Source organism: Aedes aegypti, chromosome 2 (assembly GCF_002204515.2).
Source record: "Aedes aegypti strain LVP_AGWG chromosome 2, AaegL5.0 Primary Assembly, whole genome shotgun sequence".
NCBI lineage: Eukaryota > Metazoa > Arthropoda > Insecta > Diptera > Culicidae > Aedes > Aedes aegypti.
In genome coordinates this window covers 153515927-153531502 of record NC_035108.1, presented here as the reverse complement: position 1 = coordinate 153531502, position 15576 = coordinate 153515927, and the positions used below count along the sequence as shown (strand labels likewise).

At 39.3% G+C, this 15576-nt stretch overlaps 1 protein-coding gene and 1 long non-coding RNA gene across 27 annotated transcripts in view; one reads left to right on the top strand and one right to left on the bottom strand.

The window, feature by feature from the left end:
- Window positions 1–8612, top strand: part of LOC5579421 (glutamate-gated chloride channel) — a 472520-nt gene extending 463908 nt beyond the window's left edge. For 16 of the 26 annotated variants that reach the window (XM_021842806.1, XM_021842827.1, XM_021842825.1 and 13 more), the window contains 2 exons: window positions 1785–1895; window positions 6774–8612. In XM_021842806.1, coding sequence (XP_021698498.1) covers window positions 1785–1895; window positions 6774–6920 — 258 coding nt within the window. In that variant the 3' untranslated portion in view covers window positions 6921–8612. The remainder of the gene's footprint in view (window positions 1–1784; window positions 1896–6773) is intronic. The other 10 variants (XM_021842829.1, XM_021842824.1, XM_021842822.1 and 7 more) reach the window with 1 other exon arrangement.
- A 3382-nt stretch (window positions 8613–11994) lies between these two features.
- On the bottom strand, window positions 11995–15099 carry LOC110676134. Its single transcript, XR_002500101.1, has 2 exons — window positions 15057–15099; window positions 11995–13058 (listed from the first exon to the last, which is right to left on the bottom strand). It is a non-coding gene; the product is annotated as an uncharacterized LOC110676134 (long non-coding RNA).
- Between the last annotated feature and the right edge of the window lie 477 nt (window positions 15100–15576).

Below are 15576 nucleotides of genomic sequence, written 5' to 3'. Positions count from 1 at the left end.
GTAGGCATTGAGTAAATGGGGTACCAAGTTTGTATTTTACTGCAGTATGGGAGGAAACTAAAATTTCAAAAAATCATCAAGAATTCAAAAGAGCTTATTTGAGGCTGAAATTTCGCACAACTCATACCGCATATTGGGTGAATAGACAGAAAATTATTCTGATATAAATTTCGTTGCTACTACATTATGAGGCTCATGTATAATCTCAATGTGACTGTTATGCGGTTACATTTGCCAGTGTGACAAAACAACTTGGTATTTTTTTCGAATTTTCTAGAACAAACTCACAGATTTTAGTGAGTTGATCGAAAGTATTTATCATTTGATGACTCTCCCCGGTATCAACTCCAATTTGTCAAAAATGTCGAATGTGACTGTTATGCAGTTATGGGCAGTTTAGCAGTCACCCATTTCCCCTAAAACAAATATAGTAGTAATATTGCAACGCTAAACAACACATTCCGGCATGCCAAAGTTCATGAAACTATCGTTCCTTCTAGGGTGATGCACTCTACTTTGCACCATTTTTGCCCCTGTCCCATATGCTAACCCAACGTGATACCTGTTGTTCACTGACCAGGTATAGACAGACGAAAAAGAATATCCAGACAGGCTTGTCACCGAGTGAACCATTTCTGCCCTCTGGCAACGTTAATTCTGCAGAAGACTTTTCGCCCGACACAAACACAGAACCAATCATGATGACATGTCATCTTGATTCGTAGTCCCTGTTGCCCTCGAGGCCCCAAACCGATGACGGATGTCAAGCAGTCGTCCTTTGTCCCTCCAAGGGGAAACATATTTGACACAAATGTGACCCGCGGTTCGAGGGATGAGAGGAGGCAGAAAAATTGACGGGATTTTTTTTTCGATTGTCTTTTCTCAGCTGGAAATTTCATTTCAACGTTTGGTAGTAAATGTTCACAGCTTATGTGGAAAGCCCCAGGAGGGATTTGAATTTACCATCCATGTCCGAGGATGAGTGACAAGACAAAACGTTTTCGATTACGGGAGATACTTGTCGGTTACAATTCAATCAAGCATCTGTCGAACTTCTCCACAATAATGTGAGCTCTTTTTCATTTAAATTGGAATTCTATATAAGATTTGTCATCCAACTTTTCTAATAACCGATATTTTTGAAAAATTCTCATATCATTTTTGATATTGAAGCATACCAACATAAAACGGCATTTAAAAAACACTTTGGAAAGTATTGTAATTTTCTGTAGACAAAAATAGATGTAAGCGTTTAGTTTTAGAAATAAAGAAAACTGTATGAATGTATGGAAATATAAAGTAAATAAATATTAAAAAAAAAATGCTCAAGATTCAAAATATTCGACAAATATCTGAAGCACAAGAAATACGCGAATACTACTAAAAAATCACTCATTGAAAAATGCTTTAACAGTGTTTCAATGCTTCAAGTATGTATGAAAATATGTTTAAAGATTCAGATTTCCATATCAATTTTGCAACCTTTTTTTGCAATACTCGGTCCACCAAATTCAGGACGGGATTATGTCGACTCGATCTTTATGAAATTTTTAAATTGAACCTTTTTGTTTTATTTCGTTATCAATCATATCCAGGATCTTGAGTGTGTTCCCTTTCTTTCGGTAGAAAGTGCATTTTCTATTCTAACTGTAACAAGCTACAAAAGCTCTGATGTTCTGCATACCATATTTGGTTCTTCATACCTATGGAACTTTTGTATTGTAAAAATTGCAACAAATCACTCCTGAAATAAACCATGATCTAACGAAACTCCCTCTCGGTAGGGTGTGAAGAAACGAGAATCGAGTGGACCGAACGAGATCGTGGCCTGTACCAGCTGTGCGGGTGGAACCAGCCCATGTACACACTCGGCGAACAATGGCTGTGCTACCGAGGTGAGTAGATTTTTACCTTTTTTTTATTTTTTTTTTTTTTTAATAATTTCGTTAGTTTACTGTCTATTAGTAGTGCTGTAATGTCAATCCCGATATATCGCCGATACCGATACTGAATCAGTGTTATATCGCCGATACCGATAAATCCTCATTGTGCACAGCCCTAGTGCTGTTTGCCATTTATACTAGGACCTCCGGAACCAAAACAGTTACGTGGAGCTCCGGGATCAAAAACATCCAAATGGATTATATCGTAGCGATGGCTCAACGGATTCTCGAAATTCTTTCACGTATCTTATGTCCATATCCTCAAGTTTTGTACCTACCTTGATACCTTAATGGCTACAGCGTAGCGTCACGCCATTGCCAGGCGTATTGTAGAGCTCCATCTTCGTCGGTCTTGGGCAGTGAATCAAATTGTCATCAAAACAGACGAAAAACAATCAACAAAGCAAGCTCGCTCACAACCGTTTGTCCCAACTTTTGCGGATAGAGAAACAATCAAAAGCAAAATTGTCATGACAATCACAGGCCGCAACATTGTTGCAACCTTTTCAACTCGCGATTAATCAGTTAGGCTGATACAAATATTAAATTTGTTTTATGTCCGAGACCACTTGGAAGGTACGAGGGGGGGGATAAAAATAAATAAGGAACAAAATAATAAAAATGAAAAAAAAAAGTTATTTTTTCGAATTTTTATTTTTAATGATAGTTGTTAAACTGTTTTTAATCGTCCTCTGGATCATTATTTTACTTGTTTTTTACTTTGTAAATTGAATAAACCTAACTGATGTCAAAAAAATGATGAATCTTTTTTTTTTCTCCCCTTCAAAATTTTCGGATTTTCGAAGGGGGGGGTGACATAAAAGAAAATTAATATTTGTATCAGCCTTATTTCAAACACAAAACCAAATTTGTTTTATGTATGCTGTTCGATAATGTGTCAATGTTTACCAACACGGAGAAAGTTCTCGAAAAATGCAATGCGCAGCCCAGAAAATTGCTGGGCACGTGGTGATCGATCATTGTCATATTCTGTTGAAGTGGTGACAAACTGATGTTGCGAAATAAAATTGTTGCATCAAGAATAGGTGATGACAATGTCTTTGTTGGTGCGTGTTGGGTGATAATTGATTTACTGGTCTTGGGCAATACTTCTCCAGTTTCCCCGAACGTTTAGGGTCGCCAGGTCCTTTTCCACTGCGTACAGCCAGCGTATTCGTGGTCTTCCCCGAAGCCGCCGACCTCTACCTGTTTCTCTGCTGAATATTATTCTCGCAATTCTTTCTTCCTACATTCGCACTAAGTGACCAGCCCATTGAAGTCTGCCGTATTTTACACGATTGATAATATTCGCAACTTTGTACACTTGATACAACTGGTGTTTCATGCGTCTGCGCCGCACACCATTTTCGAGTTTCCCACCGAGCATTGTCCACAGCACTTTACGCTCGAAAACACCGAGAGCTTTCCGGTCTGACTCTCTCAACGTCCACACTTCGTGCCCGTAGAGAGCCCCCGGAAGAATCAATGCTTTATACAGGGCGAATTTTGTTTCCGTTTGCAAGCTGCGGGATCTAAGCTGGTTACGTAATCCGTAAAAGGCCCTATTCGCAGCCGCAACACGTCTTTTCACTTCGTGGTCTACATGTCACAAGTGTTCCAAGGTAAACAAATTCTTCAACAACTTCAAACACATCCCCATCAAACACTACTTCAGCACCTACACCACCATGCCTGACTCTATCTCTACCTGCAACTATGTACTTTGTTTTGGTAGAATTAATGATCAGGCCTATCCTCGCTGTCTCCCTCTTCAGAGGCACGAAGGCCTCTTCTACTGACCTGCGATCGATTCCAATTTGGTCTATATCGTCCGCAAAGCCAAGGAGCATGTGCGACCTTGTGATAATAGTGCCATTTCTCTGCACGCCAGATCTCCTAATAGCACCCTTGAGTGCAGTGTTCAACAGTAAATTCGAAAGTGCGTCTCCCTGCTTCAACCCGTCTAACGTGACGAACGAGGTTGACACCTCGTCTCCGATCCGATCACTTGATTTTGAACCATCTAGCGTAGCACGTATTAGCCTAATTAGTTTCGCCGGAAAATCATGTTCAGACGCTATCTGCCAAAGCTCATTTCTATTCACTGAGTCGTACGCCGCCTTGAAATCAATAAACAGATGGTAAGTCTGCAAGTTATACTCCCGGAATTTATCTAGGATCATTCGCAAGCTAAACATCTGGTCTGTTGTCGAACGGCCCTCACGAAAACCAGCTTGGTATTTGCCGACGAAGTACTTCTTGAGCGGCCTCAGTCTGTTAAACAGGATGCGCGGCAGAGTTTTGTACGCCGAATTCAGCGGGGTAATTTTTCTGTAATTGGCACACTCCAGTCTGTACCCTTTCTTGTAGATTGGGCGTATGAGGCCATCCAACCAGCCGATGAGCAATTCTTCGTCCTCCCATACCTTCAGAAGTACTTTGTGGATCGACTGATAAAGCTGCTCACTTCTGTGCTTGAGAAGCTCGACCGGGATCTCGTTCTTCAGCTCGCTGATAGCCTTTTTGACCTCTCCTATGGTCGGTGGGTCTACAGCTTGATCGTCATCATCAATATCCATCCTGTTCCTCGCTATATTTCCATTTTCACCGTTCAATAATTGCTGAAAGTGCACCTTCCACCTGACGGCCACCGCCGGTTTATCGGTCAGCAAATTCCCTTCTCGATTATTGCACATGGCGGGTACTGGTACGGTATTGTGTCGCGCACCATTGACCGTTGCATAGAATCTCCGCAGAGCATTCCGATTCATGCTTTCTTGAGCCACAAGTATACGGCTCCTGGCGACATTCTTCATGTGTGTCACTCTCTGGCACTCTTCATCGAACCAGTTGTTTGATCATCGTCCTTGACCAGTGCCAATCACTTCTCCAGCAACGTTGATTCTTACCAACTGCTCGTCTAGCTGCTGGTGGTACTGTGCAGCTACCCCATCAGTCGACAAGCGTTGTATATTGAAGCGCAGCGTTTTATTTGTTCTGGAACTCGTGACGCTGGATAACCGCGCCCGATTTAAACTACAACGAGATAATGATGCGAGTCGATTTTAAGGCCTCGGAAGATCCTGACATCCATGAATCTGAGAAATGTCGCCCATCAACCAGCACGTGGTATATTTGGAAGCAGGCATCGCCACTTGGGTGTCGCCAGATGTGTTTGCGGATATTCTTTCGTGCGAAGTAGGTACTGCTTATTGCCATCCCTCTAGCTGCAGCAAAGGTTACTAGACGCAGGCCATAATCATTGGTAACGGAATGAAGGCCTTCCGTGCCAATGACGGGTCGGAAGAAATCTTCTTTTCCGATCTGCGCATTTGCGTCACCGATGACTATCTTGACGTCTTGTTTTGGGCACTCTCCGTAGGCCTTATACAGGCTCTCATAGAACTCATCCTTCATGTCATTGGGCTTATCGTTCATTGGCGCATGTTTGCTAATCAGGCTGTAGTTGAAGAACTTGCCCTTCATTCTCAACACACAGATTCGGTCGCTTACCGGTTTCCACCAAATAATTCGCTTCATCTGCTTCCCAATCACTATGAAGCCAACTCCACGTTCTGCTCTGTCGCCACCGTAGTAGATGTGGTACTTGAATGAAGTGTTGGCGATGGGGTCCACCGGTCGGAATTCACGTTCTCCGGTTCGCGGCTAGCGTGTTTCCTGGATAGCTGCCACGTTCACGCTGACATTCCGCAGTTCACGAGCCAGGAGCCCAACACGCGCGAGATCATTCAAAGTTCTCACGTTCCAAGAACCAACTTTCCAATCGTTGTCCTTTATTCGTTGCCGGGTCTGTTGCCGTAAAATCAATCCGTTTGCTCTACTTTTGCCTTTCTTGGTTGGTGAAGAGTCTTCGATAGGCCACCTAACCAGGGTTGCGCTACCTACATCGTGCTAGAGGGGCTGCCTCCTCGATGCTGACACGATACAGCATTGTTCGTTTGTTCTTTACATGATGACCACGGTCGTAACCATCACAACCATCCACATAATTTCAAACTTCTCAATATTCTATATTCCACACATATTCGCTTAATGAAAATGGCAAAAAAACCTTCGCTAATCAAAAACTAACTCGGCATTAGAGTTCAAATCAAGGACCATAATACGCATTTCGTACATTAGTCAACTCGAACAAGTTTTATACGTATAAATAATAATAATATTTTTATAATATTTCATACCCATACCATACCATTTCTTCTTCTTCTTCTTGGCATTAACGTCCTCACTGGGACAGAGCCTGCTTCTCAGCTTAGTGTTCTTATAAGCACTTCCACAGTTGTTAACTGAGAGCTTTCTTTGCCAAAGTTGCCATTTTCGCATTCGTATATCGTGTGGCAGGTACGATTATACGCTATGCCCAGGGAAGTCAAAGACATTTCCATTACGAAAAGATCCTGGACCGACCGGGAATCGAACCCAGACACCTTCAGCATGGCTTTGTTTTGTAGCCGCGGACTCTAACCACTCGGCTAAGGAAGGCCCCTACCATACCATTTATTTTTTTTTAAGGTGTAAACTTAGACAAAATATATTTATTATTTTAAGCAGTTCAGCCCGTGTTGAATATACTCAATTGTAATGGGGAGCCTGCTGTGTCCTATATCAGATATAGAGTTTTATATATAGAACAATGGAAGACATATAACTATTTTATCAGCTCTTGCCGATTTGTAACGTATTAAGACCGTTTCGTTAGGAATAGATTCCGTAATATTGAATAGAACATTCCAGTTAATAACATATGTCTGTGTGTAATCAACCACAAAGTAATTGAAATGCAAACGTTAATCTGCTTGTTTTTTTCAGACGTGCTTCGTTCAGGTTCGGAAAAAGGAACCACCCCATCCGATTCGGGTGGCCAAAACGATCGATGTCATTGCACGGATCACGTTCCCGTCGGCGTACGCAGTATTTCTCATATTCTTCTTCATCCACTATAAAGGATTCTCCTAGAATACGATCAACAAGCGTTTGCTTCATGAGATCTATACGAATAACCTGTTGTAACAGCAGACAGTTCACATAGCTACAGCCAGTGTTGGAGTTTTTTTGTTTCTTCACCAGACAGCCTCCGGCTATGGATTCGCATATCATCGCTCTATCCAAACCACGGGTACATGCCGAAGACCTTGACCCCAGATTCCACAATTTTCACACCACGCCCAGTGCAAACCCAAGTAGGAACATTTTATAAAACATATGAATTACATACCGCTTTGGATTAAAAGTACTCAAAATGAACAGAAAATAGACAACGTTACAGCTTCTGAATGTACATGCAGATAAATATGGTCAACGGAGAAATTGGTACGAATAAGTTTGTAAAAAGTGACGCCGATCAGTGGACAAGGAAACAACAAAAAACAAATACTGCCTTTTAGTAAGAAAAGTGGAAAATGAAACTTCAGCAACACTAAAATCAAAACATACAAAACTGAACATTTTGAGAATGCTGTAATGACAAACAAATATAGATAGAGAAATGTAAAAATGAATCCTGTACATAGAAAGGTCATTTTTTCGCGTTAAGTCTAGTTTAACTCGATTTTCTTTTAGATTAACGATACAGTAGCACTCGATATAGAAACTGAACGCAATCAGTTACCATTTGTAAGTTCTTCACGAACCTTCTTTTTTCCATTCAAACAATGCAAAGCGTAAGGAAGCTCATTGAATTAAGCTTATTGGTGCGTTGGGTTCACTAAAAATGGTGGTCCTAGAACCGGCAACAATTGCCAATTCACCACGTTAGATTCTATACGCAAGGGTCACAAGTCGATTTTCGTAGGACGAATAATTCAAATTGAATAAAAACTAAACAAAAACGGGGTTAAACCAAGCGTAGGACAGAATACAAAAAAAAACACGCCATGCCAATGATGAGAATTTTTGCAATCAAATAGAGTTTAGTAGGCGAATAAGAAGAGGGAAGAAAATATAGCAATATTATTTGAATAGAGACTAAACTAATTATGAAGCATATTTATAATGAAGTAGAATAACTGACGATTCAATGATATAGGTTAAGGAATAAATCGGTAAGCATTGCACAGAAAATGGAAATGTATATTTTCATAAATTAGGAGCAAACGCAGATTGATCGCTGTGTTTTGTATTTATTTTCTAGTAAAAAAAAATTGAGATCTGAATGTAGCCAATTTCGTTGTTATATAAGCTATTGAGGGTTGAATTTTACGTTTTCAAACAAGTTGTTTTAATGTAGATTTTACTAAATAAATGCAACGTAACACCTAACAAACCAATAAGCTTCACAATGCCATATGAAGCATGAAGTCGTTGGACATGCATTAAATCCCTTAAAAACGGAAGTGCACTATTTTGAGCAACAATATTTATTCAGTAAGTTCTTCAAAGGTATTGTTTTTTTTTCTATTTCATAACACTAATCACAGTAATCGCTGGAGCATAGTGCAATATTCTTCTGTGGTAGGACTCAAAGTGTAAAAATAATTCTTCAGGCGTTTCTATACTGCCCATAAACGCATGTCAGTCCCATGTTTGCTGGATTTTCCATTCACATGGGACAATTATGCGTTCATGGGCAGTATACATCAGGTATGGAAAAATCAACTACAGAGGCACTTTATCGAAAAAGATTAAAACGACAAAAAAAGATGGGCAATTGCATAAGCTATAAAAGAGCATCTAGCGCTTTATCAGAATGGGTGTAAAGAGTATAAAGAGAGCCTATCCTGAACAGGTTGCTTCATTTTCAATTTCTTCCTTTTTGATATTATGTCTTCACTGGGATAGAGCCTGCTTCTCAGCTTAAATATTAGAGCACTCCAACAGTTATTGACTGAGTTTTTTTTCTTTTCCACAGTTGCCATTTTCGCATTCGTATATCATGTAACAGGTACGATGATACTCTATGACCGGTAAACGAACGAAATTTCCATTATGAAAATCTCCTGGACCGACCGGGAATCGAATCACATGGCTTTGTAGCCGCGGACTCTATCGATTCGGCTAAGTATGACCCAAGTGATACATGTGAATTTCAAAATGTACCACAAAAAATATGAATTCTTTGTCTAATCCAGTAAAAACATCCTTCAAGAATTCTTACAAAAAACTCACGAGGAATATCTCATTGTAATTCTTCCGCGAATTGTTCAAGTATTGGGGATTTGTTCATGAATTATTTTCGTACCTTTCCAGTGCCTTTTACAAGAACTCCCAACCAGTTTTCACCACCTGGGATACCCATGGATAATTATTCCCGGATTTATTAGTTATTTGACAGACTTTTCTCCTGAAATTTCTTTAGCCTTCCTGAAAACTTCTCGAAGAATCTGTTTCTAATTACTAAAAAGAATTTCTTGAACAATTTTCCATGAAGGTTCTCTACGTACTTTTTTTTTCCTCATCTCTACTCTACTTTTAACCACTGCTTCCAATATTTAGGAATATTGTGGTATGACCCATATTTTATTTGGTGCTCATCAAATATCCATTCACAATTGGTATATGATACACATTGGTTGATGTGTCACACTGCCCCAACTGGGCACAACTCGTCGTTATACAGTCTATTACCCTATTAGAACTACCTTGCCAAATTTCCAAGGGCTCTAATAAGCCTTTTCCAAATGTTAACTTTCTTCGATTACTCAATGCTCCGCAGTTGCAGAGTAAATGCTCAGCATTTTCGTTTTCAGCTTAACAAAAACAACATTCAGAGGATTGTATTTTTCCTATCTTTCTAAGATGATACCTACTTGGGCAGTGATCGGTCATCAGGTCAGTTATTACCCTAAGATTTCCTTTATTATGATTCAGTATAGCCCGTCGTAGTATAGTATAGTCGTCGGATATGTGGAACGGAATTCAAGAAACGATTGGTTCGACGAGGAGTGCCAGGAAGTTTTAGAGGAGAAGAATGCAGCGCGGGCTGCAACGCTGCATCATTGTACACTGCAAAACGTGGAACGATACAGACTGAAGCCGAAACAGCAAACCCGCCTATTCCGGGACAAAAAGCGACGCCTGGAAGAGATGGAGTTGCTATACCGTTCTCAAGAAACGCGAAAGTTCTATCACAAGCTCAACACATCCCGCAAAGTATTCAAGCCGCGAGCTGAAATGTGCCGGGATAATGATGGGAGCATCTTGACGAACGGCCGCGAGGTGATCGAAAGGTAGAAGCAGCACTACGATGAACACCTGAATGGCGCAGAGAACACAGGCACAGAAGGGCAGGATAACGAAAACGATGGCTACGTCAGCACAGCGGACAGTGAAAACCAACCAGCTCCCACCATGGGGGAAGTTGAAGATGCCGTTCAACAGCTCAAGAACAACAAGGCCGCTGGCAAGGATGGCATCGGAGCCGAACTCATCAAGATGGACCCGGACAGATTGGCCGCTTGTCTGCATCGGCTGATAGTCAGAATCTGGGAAGCGGAACAGCTACTGGGGGAGTGGAAGCAAGGCGTTATATGCCCTATCTATAAAAAGGGCTGACAACAATGTTAGTCGGGAAATACGAAGGCGCATTATCAGTGTGCCAAGGACGATCTTCGACGGCGTGCAGGAGAACGGCGTGTGGCGGCGAAGGATGAACCACGAACTCGCTCAACTCTACGGCGAATCCAGCATCCTGAAGATAGCTAAAGCTGGAAGGATACGCTGGGCAGGGCATGTTGCAAGAATGCCGGACAACAGCTTTGTAAAGATGGTGTTCGCTACGAATCCAGTCTGAACAAGAAGGCGTGGGGCGCAGCGAGCTAGGTGGATTGACCAGGTGCACCAGGACCTGGAGAGCGTGGGTCGCAGTCGAGGATGGAGAGAAGCAGCCATGAACCGAGTGAATTGGCAAAATGTTGTTGGCGAGGTTTTATCAAGTTAATTGATGTAAAAGCAAATAAATAGCCCGGGCTTTTGCTAGACTGGGTTTTATAAATCTTTTCGCTTGCTTGGATGTATCCGTGGCGTTCCAAATGGATTCTACCATGGACATTTCCCAATTTTTCAGTTTCATCCTGAGAGTGCACTCAGGAACACCACAGAACGGTTCAGGGCCAACAAAGCTCGAAGCTTCACCCTGTCTTGCTAGATTGTTGGCGATTTCATTCCCCTCAATTCCACAATGGCCGGTTACCCAGTACAATGTAACTTCGTTTCTACTGGCCAATTGCTTCAGAGAAAGAATGCATTCCCACACTATTTTGATCTACATGTGAATGCTTTTAGAGCATTCAAAGCTGCTTGACTGTGCAAGAAAATACAGATCTTTGCCAACCTATAGTTTCTTTTGAGAGAAACATTTGTACAGTCAATGATGGCTTGTATTCTAGCTTGGAACGCAGTGGGACTGCGCCCCATAGCCTTTTGTACCTTGCTGATACCAGGGCTGAAAACTCCAGCTCCAGTATTGTCGCCCTTCTTTGACCCGTTGGTATAAAATACAACCTGGACGTAAACTTGGCCCACCAGAATCCCAAATATAGCAGCTCGGTTTAACCACTTTAAAGGGAATATCATAGTTGGTCTTCGTTGTCATCCAATCTTCTATTGCTTTCAAATCTGAATTCAAATTGAATTCCTTGACGATCTTCATGTGACCAATCAAATCACCATCTAGTATTTTATTATATTCTAATCTAATCTAATCTAATCTAAACGCTAATATTGAAAAGCATCCTGGAAATACCCTAATTAATTAGGATATTTTCTTGTCAGTATTAATATTGGCAGAATATCGGCTCACCATCTAGTATTTTATTATAACGAATAAACTGTAAGGTATTTTTTGCTGCTTTCAGTTTAATGAATTGATGCAAAGGCAGTATGCTAGGGCAGTACTTTTCATTGCCCCTGTCATTGATATACAAGCAAGTCTTTGCAACTTAGCCAGCTTCTTCTGAGCGATTACCTCATTTGCCTTGGCTACGTAATATTGCACAATGTTTTCATATATAATTATACAAGATTCAATTGCAAAAATGTTTTCTTAGCGATTTCTCAGAGAAGTTCTCCACAAATGTATCTGATTTTTTGCACAGAAAATTCTCTTAGTTTTCTAAGTTTAAACTAAAAATTAATTTGATGTTGCTCCCCGCGTTCCGTCAAAATTGTCTCTCGAAAACGATATTTCAAAATTTCTTCAATAATTTCTACCTAGGAAATTAAAAAATAATCAAACATTCCTATAAATTGTTCTTTTATGATTTCTTATGCGAAAATACTCAAAAATTTCCTGAGCAATTATGAAGACAATATATACCGTCTTCAGCACATAAAAGCTTAGTTAGTTTTGTAGGATTTACCACAAAAATTCTTGTTTTTTTTATTCGTATTTTATAATGGTAAATGATTAACGTTAAAACAGATGGAACTTGTACTGAAGGCACTTGTATCAAAGATATTAGAAAATGTCTTGGGTGAACTTCGAAGTTTCATGATACAGTGGCGAACAGATTAAGATATAACCCATTATATTCCTACTGACAGAAATTCCCAACAAACCGTTGTGAAGGGACTATTTTAAATATTTCTAACTATTGTGGGAGAACTGAAGAGGTTTAACGTGAACATATTGGCAGTAATTTTCAAAATCATTGCTAAAGTTGTCGTATGGTAAAACACGTAATGTAAGGCTTTACCGAATTTCATTACTTTATAACTTGTTGAGGATTTCGTGATGAATTTTCAGAAATCGGTTAATGATTTCTGCTTATAAGAATCCTGCAATTTTTCAAAACTGCTAGAATGTATTTGATTTTGAATTTGATTATTATTTGAGAAACAACAATATGTTGAAAAAGGTAGAAGCAACATGCATAATGGAACAACTAAAGATGAGTGATTAGTCATCATATTTTATCTATAGGTGAATGACTAGAGGATAATTGAAACCTCTCTAATGAATTAAAAAAAAAACAAGTTTCTGAGGAAGCTCTATCAAAATCATATTTAGAAATTATCCAAGAATTCTATCAGAAATTTTTATTTGATTGCTGGATTCCTCACAATTCTACAAGAAAGACTCTAGGAATTCCGTCTTAGAATTTGCACAAGACTTCAATTCCAAAATATGGTTTATTGGCAAAAAACATCTCAAAGTACCTAATATTTTGAAGAAGATCCGCACAAATTTTGTTTATGATTTTTTTTTTTTTTTTTTTTTTTTTTGATAAATCCCTTCCAAGTTATTTTGCTAAATGTTTCTCCAGAGATTCCTTTACAGCTATGCTGATTTCGAAAAAAAAGTATGCCTGAAGTTTTCCAACAAATATCCTTTGAAGATTCGAAGGCAAGAGGCATTCTAAAATTACTTTTCGTAAATAATTTCTGTATAATCCGGAGATTTGAAGTAGAAATTACAGAAAGAAAAAGTTGAATTCGTGATGCATTTTGGAAATATTTCTTAAGAAGTTTTGATGAACTTCGCGAAAGAATTCGTAATATACTCTCGTAAAAACTCTCCTAGTTTTAGAATCTGTGTTAGTGACACTGGAAAAGTCCCTCATCATTCCATGAATTACTCCATCACAACTCCGCTCGGTTAACTGCAGCTGAAAACCAGATTTGTATCTATTGAAAGTCTCCGAAAGCGTGAAAGTGCAGAATACACTGTGTTAAATTTATTCAGCGAAAACACATGGGTAATACTGCCAGAGACTGCCCAAATAACCACAAGCAACAACATAACTTTTATTCGACATATTTCAAGAACTGTCAAGCAACAAAGTATTAATCCTGGAATACAAATTTTAAACTACCCATTTCAAATTTTAAACTACTGGTAATGGTAGGCTTACGGCAATGCAGCTGCCTTATATGTGCAATGATATAATGCGCCGTAGTTACTTGGGTATATAAGGGTGACATATCATCTCGAAGAAACACAAGTTTGCCTGCACTATTGCTCCGATAGTGCAGGATGGACATGTGGACTTTCTATGAGATTACTTGAAATATAACACAAATTTGAATGATTTCATACCAGTGTTGTAAGCAATCACGGTAGTCGGCACGTTTTCGCTTGTATTCGGCAGCGCCTTAAACATGCACAACACGAGCGATCAAACGAATGTCAATTGAATGCTGATCACTATAGTTTCGCTAGGAAACATTACGGTTTTGTTTGTTTATGTTTTGCTTTCACTGTATGTGTGTCACATTCGACATAACAAGAAAGATCAAACTATTCATGTTGTTTATGATCCAATGTCTGAATTGTATGCCAAACTTTTGATTCAAGCAAATGTCATCGTGTCAGACGACATTCAATTGACACTTTTTTGTGTTTGTCGACGTTCATTCTTTAGCTTTAGCAGTAGAAGCATTAACCTAAGAATGCTAATGTCGCTGCTTTTCGTGTTACCAACATCTAGTTTGCCACGAACTGACAGCGTAAGTACCGGGAATCAAAGTGTCAAATTAATTATAAAAACCAAAAAAACGACATGGTGTTGAACAAACAATGAAAAACCATAATTTAAGGTAATAATAATTAAAATCAGTTTTGTGAGAACAGCGCTTCTAGCGTTCTACTACTAATATTTCTATTGCTTTAGCTCGTGCTGGGACTGCTGACCATGTCAACAAAACGAATGTCGGCGAAATGTCGAATGTTTACAGCACTGTTTCAAACTTAAATTTTTATGACTCAATGTGTACATCACACTCATCAAGCTTACATGACGTGTAATATTCTGTGTTTCTGACAGTATAGAGGGCACCTTGGGGTGATCACCTAAGGGGTGCGGAATCGAAAGTTTCGGTCATTCAATTTGAACACAATAATTTTCACCAGTGTTAACCGTTGTTTGTTTGATTGTCACGTAGGAAACCGATTTCAAAATGCACACTTAAAATAGTTCATACAAAGTCTGTGCAATTTGATGCTGGCAATACATCCTTTAAATTGGCTGAATCAGATAATTTCTGACCGTACGTTCGTAAGAAATATAAGTTAAAAAGGTTTTTAAAAACTTATGAATATATAAGACCAAGTGCTAATTTTGTTCAAAAGTTATCAGTTTTGGGTCACATAAAATATATAACATTTTTTAGCCTGACTAAGTAATGATCGCACACTCCTGGGCATACTCTGGTTACCGTTTTGATTCATATTACGGACAGCTTCTAATTCCGGACACTCTACTTTGTATGGGAAACATTTCACACGAAATGTTTCAATTTTTGCCGTTCAAAAATTCTTACTTCCGAGGCTCGTTTTAATAAGCTTTTTCCATAAAAATATATGCAAATTTATAAACCTCAACTGCCTTAGACGTCTGTCTAGTGGTTCGTCTATTTCTATTGATGATTTGAGTTTTCTATTAATGATTTTCATGAGCTATCCGGAATTCGAATCAAAGTGTCCGAAATATAAGGCAAAAGTGAGGAAGCGTCCGGATTAATAATCATGAAAAGGCCACACATTTTGATTTATTTAAAATTATTCAACTTGCGGAAGCATATTCTTTAACCATAATTCGAAAGTTAAGGGTTTCCTACGCGCGATAACGCTGAGAAATCATACAGAATGATTTATTTTGTATGCTCTATGTTGAGTTGTACTTTACTGAGGCCTTAAGTGTCCGCAATATGAACCAAAACGGTATTTTAATGAAAA